Source organism: Mixophyes fleayi, chromosome 5 (genome assembly GCF_038048845.1).
Source record: "Mixophyes fleayi isolate aMixFle1 chromosome 5, aMixFle1.hap1, whole genome shotgun sequence".
Lineage (NCBI taxonomy): Eukaryota > Metazoa > Chordata > Amphibia > Anura > Limnodynastidae > Mixophyes > Mixophyes fleayi.
Genome location: NC_134406.1, coordinates 218,025,865 through 218,045,572, shown reverse-complemented (window position 1 = coordinate 218,045,572; position 19,708 = coordinate 218,025,865). Strand labels below are relative to the sequence as shown.

The following is a 19,708-nucleotide window of genomic DNA, read 5'->3' as shown; positions in this document are numbered from 1 at the left end:
TCGAACCAAAGACAAATGATCATTCAATTTCACATACTCTACCATATACATCCAAATTCGACCACCTTCCAAATATAAAATAATAGATTATTTATATTCTCCATCACTGCACAAGCATCTTCGTTTCTCCTCTGCTCTTAAAGGATACCTGTCGCCTGCACTAGGCCCTACTAGCTGTATTGTTGTGAAGGGTCATACCAGATAATCAATAAAATGGTTTCCTCCACTTTGTGTAGGCAACATGAAAATATAAAAGATTGCTAGCTTTTCATTTCTTTAAAGTGAACCTATTGCCTACACAAAGTGAATCGTTCGGTTAGTGGACTTTGCCAGTTTGCAGCTTATAACTTTGTAGGGACCAGATAAATCAGAGGCAATTTTTAATATTCATTACGCCCAACTTTACAGTATAACAAAGTTTTTAGTAAACATGTTCTCATGGGATTGTAGTTCACAAGGTTCACATAGGCAGTACAGCATGGGACAGGCCTAGATCCAGTTGCTAAGCAGCAATGTGTCCCTGGGTATTATTTGAAATGTTGGCAACTACTCCTGAGTGTTAATGAGAAAAACTTCTCCTGACTTTTACATACTTAGGTCAGTCAGAAGATTATCCAAACTTCTGCTCCTGCCATTTTCACCATCTTCTGTATTTTATAATGCAAATTTGCTACCTAAATAGAAAAACAAGATGTTGTGTTGAAAACATTGCCCATTATAACAACTTATGCCAAAATTGTATCCATGCAAAGTATGACTGTACTGTAGCAGCATTGTCTCACAACTTCAGCTGTTGGTTGTTACGTGACTGACAGTGTTAATGAAGGTGGTATTTTAATTTTATATATATTTTAAACTGACTTCACCAACAATCTGAGCAAATGTTGTGGATTTTCATTTTAGGTTCATGTAAAATTGCAGAGAGATTTAGACTTGAACAGTGGAAGACAATTCATGATGATGATATTTGCAAGCTTGTCTTTCTTGGACAAGCAGTTTTAACCTCTCTCTGGATACATAGTAATGCACTACATTATTGATGACAGATAATTAAGGAGATCAGCCGACTTCTTTTTCAAGCTTTCAAGGTCACAATGGCAAAATATCGATCCTAGTTCTTAAAAGGCATAGAGAAATCAGAGACTTAATTGATGATTTTTCTGTGAAATAGGCTAGACCTTTGTGGGGAGTTGGTGAATTCCAGGGACAAACTGTTATGGACAGTAGTATCACTAGTCTCTGTTGTAGAGTGTTTCATAACATTCTCAATGTCTGGTCGTCATCACATCCAGCATGACCACAATGATGCTTATGCAGGGAAAGCAATACCTGCACCTGCAGTGTACAAACTTCACAAATAAATGGCTTGTGTGTAATTTTATAACACACACCCACACCCACCCACCTTAGGGTATGCTGGTCAACAGAGTCAAACAGAGGAGATAGACTCATCCTCCAAAATGAAAGCGATTGTATATGTAGACTTGTAGTGAGAACACACCTGCTGTTTCTTTACTGGTGCAAACAGTGCAGGGGCGTTTATCACCACTCTACAAGGTCTACGTGGCATTTGTTTTCACAAACAAATAAATTTCTGATTTTTAAAATGTTATTATATGTATGAGTTTACACACACACACACACACACACACACACACACACACACACACGTATACAACTATCAGACACAACATAAAGACCATTGACAAGTGAAGTGAATAATATTGATTATCTCGTCACAATGACTTGTTAAGGGGTGGGATATATTGGGCAGCAAGTGAACAGTCAGTTCCTAAAGTTGATATGTTAGAAACAGGAAAAAAATGGGCAAGCGTAAGGATCGTGGCAGCAGGGTGGCTTAGTGGTTAGCACTTTTGCTTTATTGGGGTCGTGAGTTCGACTCCCGACCATGGCCATATCTGCATTGATTTGTATGTTCTCCCTGTGTTTGCGTTGGTTTCCTCGCACGTGCCAAAAATTATACTAGTAGGTTAATTAACCCTATCAAATTGACCCTAGTCTGTGTGTTAGGAAATTTAGACTGTAAGCTCCAATGGGGCAGGGACTGTTGTGAGTGAGTTCTCTGTACAGTGCTGCGGAATTAGTGGCGCTATATAAATAAATAGATGATCTGAGCGACTTTGACAAGGGCCAAACTGTAATGGCTAGATGACTGGGTCAAAGCATCTCCAAATGGCAGGTCTTGTGGGATGTTCCCAGCGTACAGATGTCAGAACACACAGTGCATCACAGCTTGATGCGTAGCCGCAGACCGGTCAGTGCCCATTCTGACCGCCCTGTCCACTGTTGAAAGCACAGGAAGAAGGTGGAATGGTTTGGTGAATCACATTTTCTTTTACATTATGTGGATGGCGGGGTGCATTTGCATCGTTTACCTGTGGAAGATGGTGCCAGGATGCACTGTGGGAAGATGGAAAGCTGGCAGAGGCAGTGTGATGCTCTGGGTAATAGTCTACTGGGAAACCTTGGGTCCTGGTATTTGTGTGGATATTACTTTGACACGTACCACCTACCTAAACATGTGTGTAGCAGATATCTGGGGTAGACTGTGGCACATATTATTAAAGCAAAGAAAATAATGTCTAGCAGATTTGGTACAACTAGTCCGCAGCTAGTTTTATGGTGCAGTAAATAAATAAGCAACAACAGTAAAGTAACAACAAAATAAAGTCTTAGCTTGTCCAGTTCTATGTAACAGGTTTCCACATCTACTTATTGGGCATATTGTCTAACCTACACACCAAACCGTTTACAGTTATATATCTAGTAGAGAGACAGGATGAAAGAATAATAGTGTAGGATTGTTAATAATCTGATGCTAATTTGCATATATTTGTGTTTACCTGGTGTTTTGAATCACAAGAACTTCAGGGGTAACTAGGCGGTATTCCCAGGCCTAGAAATAAACCAGAGACCATGTCTTGGTGCAGTAATAAATATAAGTTTAATAAATTGCTAATACAAACTCATGAATTAGTAAAATTCATATAAGCTTATCTGGATGACAACAGACTATATGAATGGACGGTTCTTTTGAATCGCCAGCAACCACAGGCTGCAGCTCTGGTCACTGAAACCCGTTGGCGATCCATCTTCCTGAAATGCCTTTCTGTCAAAAGGCTCAGAAAGAATGAATGAAACAGCAATACTTTATGCTACCCTACCTATACTGTTATGAAACATGAATGGCTTTTGTATCCAATCGGGTGCTCTAATTTATAATTCCACATTAACCCTTTACTGCCCAATGGTTAGATCTTGATTATACAATAATGCATATGACTGGCGGTGGTAATGTTTTGACTGCACTCATCATCCTCATGATTGTTTATAAGGCGCCACAAAATGCACAGCGCTGCACAATAAAAAAAATAAAAATAAAAAGGCAAAAACAACCCAAACAATATAAGTAAGGGGCAAGAGAAACAATAGAATCCGTAAAAATTATACAAGAAGGGACTATAGAGAAAGCAACTACATTAGAAGACACACCTAGAACACAGGAAACCTTACAAAGAGGATAAGGAGCTAGGTGGTAGAGAGGGCCAAGCTCATGAGGGTTAACATCATTAGCAAACTGAGACAATAGGGGTGGAGAGAAGTATGTGATGTGAGAGGAGGGAGTTGTTTAGGATGGGCCATGTGTCCGTGTGCAACAACACTAATTTTAGTTTTTCAAACTTGTGTATTAGAGGTGACCTACCCAAAACAGTAAATTATTGCAGCTATTAATAATCAATGAAGTTTCATAGCATACTTTTGATATGGTCCTAGAACTCATTTATGAATTATTTATTTTCTTATTTACTCCATGTAATTCATTCAAGGGGCATATGTAATCCCACATATAATACAATGAGGTCCACTCCAATTGTTCACCTTAATGTCAATGTCATCTGCAACCCTCCTAGCCCCGTTTCCCTCAACAACTTTTCCTGTTTTCTAACCTCCTGTCACTCATCCTGGTAATTTCAATATCACGATCAGCAACTCCTCTCGTGCTGCGTCCACCAAACTTCTCTCCCTCTTTTCCTCTTTTGACTTTTTACCATGGCTCTCCTCTACCTCTCAGTCAATACATTGACCTTGTCTCCCACCTATGCACAGAAAACTCCAACTATTCTCTCCTTCTGTTTGACACATCTCCTCTCATTTTCTCTCTCCCTGCTTCCTACCTCCCTCTCTCAAATCCTCGTTGAGTAATGTAATTGTAATCTAGATGCCCACAACCCCAAACTATTTCTTCATCGCTTAAAATTCTCCTCTCACCAATAACCACTGTTGGTTGTCCCAGTCATTCTCCCTCTACAACCACACTCTTAGCTGCCCCTATCACCACAGTGAGCCTCAGTATTTCCAGACCCCAACCTTGGTACTCTAAACAGACCCGGCTTCTACAGAAGTGATCTCACAATGCTTAACAACGCTGGAGGAAATCTCCCTCACTCCCTGACTTCCTACTTTAAATTCATCCTTCACTCTTACAGCTCTGCCCTCTCCCTTGCTAAACAATCCACGGCACCTTTTTGACACTTTCAACTCCCTCCTGCCCTCCTCCTCTCCTCCCCCTCCCTTACTGTCTCCTTTTTCACTTGGAAAATTTACTGCATCTGACAGGAAATCTACTGTCTGACCTCTCCTGCCCCTCTCCCCCTATCACTCTCGCTTTCCCCCTCGAGCCACGTTTCCAAGTGCTCCATTCTCCCTACCATGGGAGCTGAAATCTAAGCTCTGTTATCTTCTCTGTTCCACCGGACCTGCTCCCTTGACCCATTCCCCTCTCCACTTCTCTGCTCCCTTTCTTCAAACGCCTGCACCTACTTCTTTAGCCTATCCCTCTCCATGGGCATCTTCCCTCTCCTCCTCCAAACACATTCTATTCTCATGCATTCTTAAAAATCATCTCTCAATCCTACTTCTCTTTTGAGCTAGCATCCAATCTTTCTCCTACCCTTCGCCTCCAATATACTCGAGCATCTTGTCTATAGCCGACTTACCACCTTCCTCTTTGACATCTCCCTCATTGATCCTCACAAATCTGGTCTCTGGTCTCTGTCCCCTCCACTCTCCTCCATTCCAGAGAAACCATCCTGACCAATGTCACTAATGATCATTTTTCTGCCAAATCCAGTGGTCATTTCTCCATGCTCATCCTTCTGAACCTTCAAGTTTCTATTGCGGTCCATTGGGCTTTGTGCCACTGTCCTCTCCTGGTTCACCCCTTATCTTATCAACTGCTCTATCTCTTTATTTCCACCACTGACACTCCCCCACTTCCTGTTACTTGTTACTCAATGATCTCTTCCGGGGCCCCTGCTCTGCTCTTCAATACCACCTCTAAGCAGACAACACCCAAATCTTTCTGTCCTCCACCTCCCTTTCCCTCCTCTCCCAAGTGTCTGACTGTTTCCCTGTCAACTTCTCCTGAATGCCTCGTTACTTTCTCAATCTGAACATGTCAAAAATTGAACTCATTGTTTTCCCTTCCTCTCAAGTCTCAACTCCTTCACACCTCTCCCTCACTGTCGACAACACCACAGTCTTCTCTGTTCCCCCAAGTTTGCCAACCATCTACATCTCCAAAGTTCTCTACCATCACGCTCTCTCTGCTAGGCCAGTGACCGCTACTTATCTCCCCTCTGGATACCACGTCTCACTCCCACCTTCAAGACTTCTCCTTTGATGTTCTCCCTTCATCTATCAGAGTTTTCTCCATACAACAATGCTTCAAATGCCCCCTAATAACTCACCTTTTCATCAGTGCCTCCCAGATCACTGCCTAACCCCTCTCATGTACTCCCCCTCTCTCTATTTCCCTCCCAAGTTTCCCTATCACCCCTCCACTTAGAATGTAAGCTCTCACGAGTAGGGCCCTCCTTATTGTTGCCTTACCTCTGCTCTTTCTCCTGCTATCCTCATCCATGTTTATAGTAGTTTGCTACCTAGCAGGTTGCTACCTATTTTATCATTGTCAATTGCCTTTTGTAATGCTACTGGTTAATTAGGCAGACAACTTAATTGGCAATGTAATCATTATGAACTATACTTGTAGATATCCATCGTGGCATTTACTATAATTTAAAGCATTCGAGAATAAATATTTGAGACGCAGAGGAAAAAGTATAATTTATATGTATATATTTATTAGTTTTTATTTTTTTTAAAACAAGACTCTGTAATTCTGATGGTCATTGTCGCTGGTTGTTCAAAGTGTGAGGTTCAGTGTGTCTCCAGACAGAGTGCTCTGTGAATTGCAGTAGAGGTATTAATTAACATAACTCCCTAACAGTGAGATTATGCACTGCGGATGTACACTTCAAATTTATAATGTATTTTGTAATATGAGCACTGATTCTGAACCGTTTGAGTTACTCCAGGTATTTCCTGTGTTTTTGAAGACTTCGAATAGTAGAAAATGTAATAATTAAGAAATGTAGTTACTAAATGAGTACACATAGCCTTTTGTCTTCTATTTGGGTTCATAGGTGAACCATTATAGTCAATGTTTCTTAATACTTAATCCTTTACGGAAGCTTATGCAGTTTGTGTTTTATCAAAGTACCTTTTAAATATTTTTACTACATTCTTAACATTACTGTATATATCAGATTTTCTGCAATACACTTAAGAAATGTCTCTTCTGTTATATATATGTGTGTGTGTGTGTGTGTGTGTGTGTAAATGTATGTTTGTTTTTGTTTTTTTTTGGTTTTATGACCGACTCCAGTTGGGGATACTATTTTTATAGTGCCTGTGATCCTGTCGCTTGCAGCACCAGAACTGTTGGCATATTGCCTGCCATTCTGATTGTCTGGCAGCTATCCCACACTGACTGTAGACCGGTGACGGTAGAAGGGCAGACACGATTTTGACAGTTCACACGATAGTGCTTTTTAGTAGAATGTAAGCACAATTACAAGTTAGCAAAGTTCTGAATGGTTATGTGACCACTGTGAAGTATAGGCTTTAAACTTTAACACCCAGTATTGTTTTATTATTGTTTGTTGCCAATTGCATTGTGGAGAATGCTGGTGCTATATAAATATATTTTATTTTTATGCTCAGTGTCCATGTACTAGTTTTGACTCCTTTTTATGTATTACATTTCTCTACATTTCTTCTCTGGCAAAATACATGAAACAATTGGACCTCAACCAAGATGGCCCAGTGTGCAAAGCTGAGTGTTCTGTCAGACCCACTCCCCTCAGTATCATGCTGTAATTACATTTTACCCCCAGTACCATTAGTTGCTCAGGCTCAGGCACTCCCAGGGCAAGGACAGATACAGGGAAGGGGAATGCACCGCTTAAGATTCATGCAGGTCCGTAAATTAGCATGTGCGTCTGGTTTACACCAGACATAAGTCGGATACACTCACGTCCCACTTGCACCTATGTTATTAACCATTTATTCTATTTTCATCAAATGTATTCACTATTCGACATCAAGAAAACTGCTAAAACCTCTCTAGCAGGAACTACTTTTGTGCAGAAAAAAAAATTGCTTAAACAAGCGCACAAAAATATAATCTATGCCCAAGTGACGAACAAAGCACAAATCGGCATCAGTGGTGCAATCATAAATAACAAGCGGTTTGATAGTGCTGGGGACTGCCATTGTCATCTTATATTTTCACCTGCACCTGACCACCCACAAATTTATTAGGCCTTCTCTGGTACATATGCGTCTTTGAACAGAAGCAGACCAGAACAGAGTTGCACAGACTCTCCCTTACCATACTCCGCCATCCGCCCTATCCAGGCATAAGTACTTCTAAGTGGCAGAATCCCACAGACTGTCATTTGCACCTTTACTGGCTACGTGCAAAGGGATTTCACACAAGATACACTACGTCAGGGGTGTCCAACCTTTTAGCTTCCCTGGGCCACATTGGAAGACGACGAGTTGGTTTGGGCCGCACATAAAATACACTAGCACTAACGATAGCTGATCATCCAAAAAACCATAGGAAACATAGTGTGTGTATATATGTATGTGTGTGTGTATATGTATGTATGTATATATATATATATATATATGTATATATGTATATGTATATATATATATATATATATATATATATATATATATATATATATATATATATATTTCACTTTTTTTTTCAAATCCCCCTATACTTACCTTTCAATCGCCCTGTTCAAAGAATCCTCTCTAGTTATTATACTATAATCACTTTTTGTATTGTTTCGATGCAATATCAATAAAGTGCATTTAAGCCAGGCATTGTATTATCAGGGTGCCCTGACCAGGCCTGCGGTACCTGACATATACACCACTGTGACCCCAAATTTTGACCTGTATTGATAATTACACCACTATGTTAGTTAAGGGATAGCAACTTATAATGGGCCATAATATATAATGCCCCATTAGTATTACAAGTAGAAGTATGTAGCAGGGAGATAAGGTCCATGATGCTCCAGGACCAGGTGACTTTTATTCACTGGTCAGCGTCACTTGAAATAATAAAAAAAAATCCCCCTTAACTTACCTTTTAATCGGCTTGTTCTCCTGTCCTCTTCTCTTCTTTTCTCCAATTCTCTGCTGCTGATTGTTCTTCTCGCGTGGGTGACTCCTCTGTGCTGCGCTCCGCAATGGATGTTGGGCGTGATGACATCATGCCCGACATTCACTGCGAGCACCGCACGGAGGAGGAGACAAGGGAGGAAGCCGGAGTACCAGCTGACGTGACCGCGTGACCACAAGGTAAGTATTTTCTTTTCTTTTTTTTTTGCAGGATTTTTTTTCCCATTAACAGCGCTGCCCCCTTGCCACAACCAAAACTCCTGCTGGGCCACATTTACAGGCGTGCTGGGCCGCGGGTTGGACAAGCCTGCACTACGTCAACTGGATTAGTATTCACTCTGTTATCTGTTTCCACTGTTCTGGTCCATACAGTAAAGGTCACATAAAAAAAAAAAAAAAAAAAAGGTACTTTCAGTACTCCTAAAACTCCTATGCAGGAATGTTACATATATTTCAAACGTTGTTTAGTTATTGAGGCTGATTGAGAGTGTGATGTATGCAGGGCCGGTGCTAGGGTCCTCGGCGCCCTAGGCACACTTTCAAAATCCGCCCCCCCACGTCTTTCCTTAACTTAACTTGGCTCCATAAAGCTGCTCCTCTCTGTGGGGTGCCGTCCCTCACTGACACTGTCGGGCCGTGATGATGATGTCATGCCCGACAGTCAGTGAGTGGAGGGGAGGAGACGGGGCGCCCTTGCAGCTGCTGGAGGGGAGGGCGGCGGTGGTGATCCATAGCCCCTCCCCCCTCCCTGTGGATCTATCTGAAGCTGTGCAGCGGACGTGGAAGGTGTGCTCAGCGGTCGCCGCACAGTTTTAAAGTAATTTTCATTCTGTGGCGCCCACCAGAGCGCTAATGGGAGCGCCGGGCCTGTTCATGGGTTATCAGAACATTCACATACAAAATTACAAAGCGCAGGTGTCACTAACAAAACATATGCAAGCAATAGATAGTGTAATAGCCACCACATACATTACACTAATACACCCGCAGAGGTACAGACAAGGAGACAGAGTGACAGAGACTGGCACAAAAATAGGAAGTGGAGAAACTGGCACAGGCAGAAGAAAGGGAGACAGGTGGGGTACAGGCAGTAGAAAGAGAGAGACTGGCACAGAATGTGGAAGGAGAGGCTGGCGCAGACAGGGGAAGGGCAGAGAGTCTGGCACAAATGGGAGAAGGGCAGACAGGCTGGCACAGATGAGGAGGGCAAAGAGGCTGGTGCAGACGAGGATGGCAAATGGGCTATGGCAGACAGAGTTATGGCAGAGAGGCTGGCGGACATGAGGGAAGGGCAGAGAGGCTGCTATAGATGGGGAAGAGCAAAGAGGCTGGCGCAGACAGAGGTAGGGCAGAGAGGCTGGCGCACATGAGAGAAGGGCAGAGAGGCTGGTACAGATGAGGGAAGGGCAGAGAGGGTGGTACAGACGAGGGAAGGGCAGAGAGGGTGGTACAGACGAGGGAAGGGCAGAGAGGGTGGTACAGACGAGGGAAGGGCAGAGAGGGTGGTACAGACGAGGGAAGGGCAGAGAGGGTGGTACAGACAAGGATAGGGCAGAGAGGGTGGTACAGATGAGGGAAGGGCAGAGAGCCTGGCATAGATGGGGGAAGCGCGGAGTGGCTGGCATAGATGGGGTAGGGCAGAGAGGCTGGCACAGACCAGAGAAGGGCAAAGAAGCTGGCGTAGATGGGGGAAGGGCAGAGAGGCTGGCATAGATGAGGAAGGGCAGAGAGGCTGGCACAATCAGGGGAAGGGCAGAAATGATGGCATAGATGGGGAAATGGCAAAGAGGCTGGCTCAAACAGGGGAAGGGCAGACATAATGGCACAGGTGAGAAAGACTGTATATACAGAAAAGCAGAAAATTAGAATGTGTTTATCAAGATATACTTACCTTCAGTTCCAGGCTGTCAGCTCCATGTGTATGGGGCAAGGCTCAGCACCACAGTCCAGTCCCAGGCTGTCAGCTCCATGTGCAGGGGCAAGGCTCAGCGCCACAGTCCAGTCCCAGGCTGTCGGCTCCATGTGCAGGGGCACCTCTGCTCAGCATCAAAGTGCAGGTGGGGGTCAGGGAACACCCTACAGTAGCTGATGAAGCCGCCCCCGATCCGCGGTACCTCCTGCATGTCACCCCGCAGTCGGCTGACTGAGAAAAAGCACCAAGAGCACAGGGGGAGCTGAACGGCAAGCGGACCAATCACAGGCCAGCAATGTCCTGACACAGAGCTCCAACCAATCACTGTGAGAATCGTCTGACAAACTGTCAGGCAATTCTCACTGTGATTGGTTGGAGCTTACAGTGTCAGGACATTGCTGGTCTGTGATTGGTCCGCTTGCCGCTCAGGACCCCTCTGCTTTTGGTGCGGCAGCTCAGTCAGCCGACAGCAAGATTTCATTCATAGGGAGACCACCATGGTGAAGTGCGCTGGTGAAATGGCGCCGGCGCGGAACTTGGCAAAGCCTCGCCGGCGCCTATGTAACTTAAAATATTTTTAATTTGTAGTTTATACTTGTTTTTACATTGTTTAGGGACGGGTGGCGCCCCCAAAAGCCCGGCGCCCTAGGCAGCTGCCTAATGGTAGCGCCGGGCCTGGATGTATGCCAGCTTGCATAGCGTATCTTGCCCAGAAAGTGGGCACACGCGTATGCTGCTAGACAGACTTGGTTTTCTGGCACTTGCACTCACCTGTACCTAGATTGGTGGGACGGGGAGGGAAGGGACTTGCTAGCATAGGCAGAGTACACTAAATTGGAGTATTCAAACACATGCGGCTTATGCAGAAACGTGCATATTTGGGACAGGTGCAGGTATGCACTGATGATAAACCAGGTGCATATGTTGCTGATGCAGAGACGGACGATTCCTTTTTTTTTTTTTTTTTTTTTATTAATAAGAGTAAGTTACTCCCCTTTTGCTTCCAACTCTGAATCGGCTCCATTATGTTTGTTATTTTTCTTTATATTGCTCCACAACATTCTGCAGTACTGTGCAATCACTGAGAACGATATGATGTTATCATGAGAAACTACAGTAACAACATATATAATGAAATGGAGCGTGAGACCTCTGCTTGCTGGTGCCTACAGCAGGGCAAATGACAAACATGATAAAATAGTTTTGGAGTAACATGAGAAATACTGACTATGGTGGGAATATATTGTATAAGGATTAGTAGATTTTGCATAGAAACAGGCCTGCACCCAAGTTGGGGGCTTTCAAAAACAGATCACTGTGTAAATTATCAAAACCTGTTGGGGACTTTATTCCAATAGGTTCATACTTTTTATACAAGGTGTCAGGAGCTGAAGCAACATCAAACTTCTTTTACAAAATTGGGAGTTATTTTTCAACAAGTAGCTTTCATTGGATCTATATGGACCAAACATACATAGTTGCCAATATAAAACATTACTTTGTTAAGCACGGTGGCTTAGTGGTTAGCACTTCTGCCTCACAACACTGGAGCCATGAGTTCGATTCCCAACCAATGCCTTATCTGTGTGGAGTTTGTATGTTCTTCCCTGTGTTTGCGTGGGTTTCCTCCAGGTGCTCCGGTTTCCTCCCACACTTCAAAAACATACTAGTAGGTTAAGTGGCTGCTATTAAATTGCCCTTAGTCTCTCTCGGTCTGTGTGTGTATATGTTGGGGGATTTAGATTGTAAGCTCCAATGGGACATGGACTAATGTGAATGAGTTCTCTGTGCAGCGCTGCGAAATTAGTGGCGCTATATAAATAAATAGATGATGATGACTTTCAAGCTTTAGTTTAGTAGATACCGAACTGTCTGGCATCCTTTGATGTTACCATGTTTAGTTTGTTGTTTGGAGTAACAGAGCTCTTATGCAAATTTATGATCGTCTGGTCCACCCTCTCCCACTTCATATATCCTGCTTTGTCATCTCTGCATCTGCTAGCTGTGTGCAGGCAGACTTCAAACAACAGCTCCCCCCTCCAAACACACTCCAATCAGGGCTGCATTTTAAATACCTATATATGTATGTGTGTATGTATGCATCGATCTATCAAGTGGTGCTGCGCACCTCTGAATTATCCTGTTATAGATTGATTTATCCTTTAAGACCAAGACTTTGATTACCTGGTGGATGTTATGTCCTATGTCCTATGTCTATGGTCATGTGTGGCCAACATGACTGCCTTTGCTGTCAGTTGCTTTACATAGTTTGGATACCATGTGTCTGATGCATTTCACTTTATTTCTAAATGAGCCATGTTCTAATTTTCTAGGGGAAAACATTGAAGAACTGCGGGACAATGACTATCTCTTGGTGCATTCGTGCCGGCAGTGGACCACAATCACAGCTCACAGTTTGGAGGAGGGACATTATGTCATAGGCCCGAAGATTGAGATTCCTGTGCACTATGGAGGTAGGACTTTAAAAATGTCAACACTTGTTCTATATCGTAACGTGCACTTCTCTCCTACGCAGTGGAAGCAGGCGTTTTATGGGTTACATGCAGAGTAACAGTTTCTGCTGGCCACACAATGATATTGTAGCAGATCAGACAATCGGTCTGTGTGGACTCAAAATGCTTGATGATCTGATCAAATGCTATATGTGGTCAGAAGATGACATCAGTGATGGCCAATGTGGCTCATCATCCGACCGCACTGAGCTTCCCCAGTGATCTGACTGCTTAGCAGGCCAAAGTAGCAGGATCTTCTGCTGAGCAGCAGGGACTACACATGTGTGTGGGCAGCTTAATAACTAGTGATATCACTTAAGCATGTTGATGTAGTCAGTAAGTGTACTTCCAGGCAACAGGCCTATATGTTGTGTATATAACCATGGTGAATGTCTGCGGCCCTGTCGGCATACCATGTCACTGCCAGCATGGGCGCAGCTATAGACATACATATGGTGGCCATGGGGTCTAGAAAGGGTGTAATGGTGCCTGTATGAGCCCCTTTGCCAGACGTGCTATTGATTCTGGCTGCTAATTTGATTCAGCAGCTACTGATGAGATTTATGGAAACTCTGCCAGATTACATTTCACAAGCACATTGTAGTGGTGTTTTCAGATTGAGCAGATCTTGGTGGCAAGAGGTCTTGGTTCCATCCTAATTTATGAGGTGACATTTTTTAATTTCAATAAAAACAATAAGCCTTGTTTTTTAATCAATATATTTTCAATTGTATTGAATATTTCCCTGCTCTCTGGCATTTCAGTGTTAAGGAAATGCAATTTTTATAAATGTTTTCAGTTGTTACATTTCATAAATGAATGGTCACGTTTTAGCACAATCTAATATTTCATTATATATTTTCCTCCTTCCTTCTGAAACCTTGTATGTAATGTGCAGTAATGACATCTGAAAAGCTTTGACCTTCTCCATCACCCGCAATGTGACGTGATCTTGGGGCCTTTCCGGTCTGTGCCTTGTTTCATTAGTAGCCCTATATGACTTCCTTGCTTTGAAAACTTAAGTTGAGAACAGCAAACTATAGGATTATAAGTTCTTATTCAGTTTATAATCAGAATGATGTGAAGTAAATGTAACTGTTGTTATTTCAGCATCCTAAACAATACAGGAAGGTGCTTTACTATGGTTGGGGCCTATAGATAATGCAATTAAATTAAGTTGTAAGTTAATATTTTGTGGTGATTTGTGCTGTCTTTTTCTCTCCAACTAATTGTCAAACCTGCTCCTTCCTCTCTTTTTTTCACTCTTCTCCTTTCTGCGTTTTTTAGGCCTATGTATTAAAAAGTGGGGGTAACAATGATTTTTTTTCCTGTCATTTATCAATAAAATATTGCCCGCCAAGGTAGCTGAGCAATACTCTGCTGCCTCAGTGACACTGGCTAAGAGCAGCATATCAAGGGCTGTCTCAGGGGATATGTGCATGCGCTCGCTAGCTTGCCCCTTTGTGGAGTGGGCCCGACAGCCCACACTTGGGCTTTTGGTTACACTACTAAAAGAAATAATAGAACAAAATTAATTTTAAATATTTTTTTTAGAGTTTAAAAGCTTATTCAAATAAAGCATTTTTTCTTTCTGATTCCACCGTGGTCCTTGATAATTGGACTGTCACCGTTGGGGGTTACCTCAGGCGCTAGCAGAGCACTGACAGTAATCCCATGAGTGATAGGCTGAAGCCCTGTCCCCGGCAAAAATATCCATTTTCTTCCGCCGTAGGGCTTTTCATTCTTTGATAAATAAACCCATTTGTCTTTACTGACTCGACCAGTTCTTGATATTCTGGTGTTAAGTGGGCGGGGGACTGTGCGCTGAAATCTGCATTCTTCATGGAGTAAAAAAATGCAATTCATCAATAAGCTTTCGTGTATTTCTTTAATATGCAACTGCGCTCATATTATTCATTTGGAATGTGTTATGCAGTGGAATTTACAAAAGCTACTGAATGCAAAATATGCCTAATTATGAGACTTTCCTCATAAAACAAATTCTTTTGACTATTTAGTCCTAACTGTCGAAAACACGTTAAAGCCTTTACAATTTTGCTTCAAGCGAGGTGAAAACATGTCTGACTACCAAATATTGGTCGGGGTGTTCAGCTGGATATAAAGAAATACGTTGCTTGTGTTTTGTGATTTAAAATGTTTTTTATTTAAGTTATCAAGGAGGTCTGTAGATGACATTCTCTGACAACTCCTTCTGTTTAGGATAACCCCTCATGGATACAGCTGGAGGTCTTGCAGGAATGGCAGTCAGGAGAGGAGAGAGCTGATTGGGAGTTTGAATCCCCTGCAACGTTCTGTGCTCTGTTGTTAATGGTAGAGGTCACGGAGGTTTGTGACTCCCTAAATAACAGTGGTTATCAGAGGTGCTAGTAAATGCAACTAGCAGAATTAATGACCATTTTCCCAATAGAAATTGAGAAAGGAGAGTGAAATAGAATTCTTCTGTTGAGGCATGATTGGATATTTAGTATTTCTCAGCCACGATGTACCACGTCACAGATGTGCTGTACGTTCTATTGACTTAAATATCTGTGACATGAATCTTTCGGTTTAATAGCTGGACCAGCTGTGAGTAGATCTGTGGGTTGATCAGAGTGGGCTGTTAAAAACTTGTTAAGACTGGTTTGATTAGATAATGCTTCTTAATAGGTGTTCATTACTTGGCTGTATCCTGTTATTCTACATAATAGTATTCCTAATGTATAAGACTTACTTTTTTTCCTCATTTTCTGCAAAATATTTAGTACCCAGAGGAGCCGCCAACAAGACAATAGTTTTGTTTCTAGATTTCCTTTTCAAAAATATTTATTTCAGCCAATTAATGTAATTTGCATACAAGTGGGAGAGTATTATCATTAATATTTTTTAAAAAATATATATATATATATAATATGTATGTACAGGTGTATGTATAGATATAGTTATATTATTGAATGGTGGGGAGAATTATCGGTCCCCGCACCTAGAGAGAACGGGCCCAATGCTATATAGCACTGGGACCCTCCTAATACTCGCAGCCATTGGGTACCAGGGTGATACTGTTACAATGTAGTGGAAAATCTTGTTGCACTACAAGTGCCAGCATACACTGACACTTCTTGCATGAAGGTTCTTGTAGAACCTTTTCACACTCTACATATGCCAAATTTCTTTTCTCCCTCAAGTCTGTCTAAAGGAGGTTGCTTGCTTATGTAATAGCAACTGACATTTGCTATAGAACTTTGGTTCCAACAGATGCTGGAATTCAGGAGAGCTATGAATCTGTCTAAGGAACGAGTAACCGGTTTTGGAATCTGATGTATCTTTTCCGAATAGGATTTAAATGTGCCCAACAGCTTGGGACCACACACATAACAGCGGTTGAAAGTTGGTTGAAAACATCCAAGTTACCTGAAGAGATCTGCAGATGTATGCTCAGGTTTTCCTGGTTGTCAGGATAGATTTTGTTTAAACAAGAAGTGCAGTGATATCACATTGCATTGGAGAAGTGATTTTGCATTTCTCCACACTACAGTCTAAGAACTGATGTTTAATATTAATATTATGCTTGAAATAAAGAACTTTTGTTATCTATATTTTTATCTGTATTAAAAGTATTCTATACTTTTTTTTACAGCTGGACATTATTCTTGTGATAGTTCAGATGTTAGAGAGTTTATTGTACATCACATATTGGTCACAAATGTTGAATTCAGTCCTTTATGGCAAAAACGCTCTTTTATATTTGCTGTACTTGACCACACATTGCTTTATGATATGTTTATATGCAGACAGTACATATAGTGTAACATGCACTAGAGCAGTAGTGTAACCAGTGGATGATACTGAAGTATAACGCCTGCGGAGCACCTCCGGAACGGTTGCGAGGGCACTCTGTGGCAATGTAGCATTGTGGAGTTCTCTTTGCCCCCCCATAGAGGTGCGAGGAGAGAGCCGCGATGTTGAGGTACTATAGTACCTGAAGATGTGCGCTAATTGTATATGTCCCCGTGGATTTATACCAACACGTGTCGTGCAGAGATGCGGATTGACAGTGTTAGTAGAGAATGCTCCCATTTAATTGTCCTAGGTGTATACAATATAATAATGGAATGATGTCATATCCACAAAAGAAAAGTGTCTGGACAGTGTTATAAATAAAATTAAATGCAAACCAAATTAAAAATGGCCTAATTTGTATTTTATGTGAAAATAAATTAAGTGCAAACATGTTTTATTTACCCCATTCAAAAATCCTTTCCTGCTATAGTCCAAAAGGAAATGTCACAATAGATGGAAACCACTTCATTTAAAATAGATGGCACTCAAATATATATGGGACACTTCGAATAGCCATTATTGATCCCTATGCTGGACAATTACTTTTTTTATTTTTTTTTGAAACACTGGATTGACTATAGACACAAGACAACAGGATATGCTTCGTCCATGATCTGCCCAGCATTGCCTATCATTTTTTCCTTGTAGATTTTTCATAGGAACTAGTGAACTATATATATATATATATATATATATATATATATATATATATATATATATATATATATATATATATATATATATATATATATATATATATATATATATTAGTATTTATAGTATTCTGATGTTTGCTAATGTGTAGTTATTTTTTGGAGTAACAACTGTTGTGTTGCAATGTATCAATGACCCAAATGTGCTCAACAGATACTTCTTTATATTTATGCTGCTGAGTTTAAAGGCTCTTATTGAGAGAATGGTTGTGTGTTCTAATTACAGTAGTTATTCCCATTTCCTGCTCTTAGATCCCACTGAACAGTAATGAAGGAACCACTAGTGTGGGTAAGAATGGTCTCATTGTGTCTCTCTGTGGACTAAAGAGCAACAGAACACAGCGGAACATGGACAGCACAATCTAGCATCATGGTCTTGAGTTTCAACATTTTGCTTGAAGTATAAAGTTTGGGCATATTTTATTTTTTTAAATGTTACTGTTCCTTTAAAGTTATTCACATTATACAGAAATGCAGAATGCGTTGTGTAGCTTTTCAGCGTCCTTTTATTCACTATTGTTAAAAGCAGATGTTGCTATTTATTGTTTTTTTATGAATGGATGCACCAGACCCATATTTTAGTATTCCTACAAATACCGACTCATTGTAAAACTATCCCATTCTATTGAATTATATTTTCCATACTGTCACTTCAACCATTATATGGAATACATTAAGTTGTTTTATATAGATGTGGTGCTGGAGGGAGACATGGGGCGTTGCAGTGATGAGAAGAGACTGGGTGGGGTGAAGGGACAGAAGCTTTCAAGCAAATGAGGCCTAAAGTGGCCAAAATCTTAAAGGAAAACTTTGGATAATGTTTATCAACCAGAATCTTCAGAAATTGATTCTTCCCCCCCCCCCTAGAGGGTGGAGCAGATGATCTTAGTGAGGAGCCATAAAGTAGATGAACAAGAGGAATTAGAAGCGCCAGTGTAAATAGTTGAATTTTTTTATTACAAAAATGTAGAATATGATGGAATTGAACCTATGATGTTCTGAGAGATAATGTAGTTTTCCGGTTTGCACTGAATTTTAAAACAAGCCTGTCGCATACATTTTATTGGTGTGATTAAGTGTTTTAAATGGTATGTCTTCTTTCCATGATGATGATTATTGTCTAAGACCTGTGGGGACAATTGATAAATTATATAGTAAAATAACAATAGTAGCTGGTTTTGGGGGAAGTACATGTGGCTACTGTAAGGCAGAAGCATGAAGAGCCACCAATATTAAAGCCACCATTGGCGATTGGCGTTCTCTGCAGCTTCCGGTGGTGTGGTATGGTCAGAATGAGGAGTCAGTGGAAGGTAGAGACATGAAAGATGAACTAGCCATTGTAGAAATCCATTGCTGGCAGCCATGATATAAACAGACTTCCTCTTCTAGTTCTACCTATGGAAGTTTACACTCTGAGAATATTCAATATTGATAATATGTGTGATAATAACTCCCCAACAGAGGTGATGTAGTTCCATAGCAGATGTGGTAGAGGGAAAGTTAGATAGGAACCACAGTGCCTATCTGCCATCAAATTCTGTGTGTCTATGTTCACAAGTTGTTTGTGCAGACTACTGACCACCTACTGATGTCATGGCTCTCGCATTCTTACCCCTTTTCTGTGATGCTGGAACATGGGTAGAGCATTTTGGATCGTGATCCTCTCTGTGCTAGTTTGCTCTGGGCACATAGTGAATTAGTAAAGACATATGATTGGGTATTAGGCGCAAAAAAAGGATTATATGTAATGAATGTACGGATGTATGTAGAAAAAAGTGTATTATAATCCACATATGAAGTTCTCCCTGTGGCAAATATATGAAGTCCCAGTAAGAGATCTAGGGCTAGATTTACTAAGCTGCGGGTTTGAAAAAGTGGGGATGTTGCCTATAGCAACCAATCAGATTCTAGCTGTCATTTTGTAGAGGGTACTAAATAAATGAAAGCTAGAATCTGATTGGTTGCTATAGGCAACATCCCCACTTTTTCAAACCCGCAGCTTAGTAAATCTAGCCCCTAGAGTTCATAGTCTTTGATGATAAATGTTTTTCTGAAAATGTCTTTCTTATCCTTGTCGCATGTATCATATAAAAGAAACAGAGAGAAATAGATACATAGTGTAACACTGTGGTAATGAGCAAATTAAGTGGCTTAGTGGAAGCACT

The 19,708-nt window shown here is 41.4% G+C and overlaps 1 protein-coding gene across 1 annotated transcript in view; it reads left to right on the top strand.

Moving 5' to 3' along the window:
* Positions 1 to 19,708, top strand: part of GAREM1 (GRB2 associated regulator of MAPK1 subtype 1) — a 120,139-nt gene that overhangs the window by 38,464 nt on the left and 61,967 nt on the right. The window contains exon 2 of the mRNA XM_075213470.1: positions 12,814 to 12,954. Within this exon, the coding sequence (XP_075069571.1) occupies positions 12,814 to 12,954 (141 nt within the window). The remainder of the gene's footprint in view (positions 1 to 12,813; positions 12,955 to 19,708) is intronic.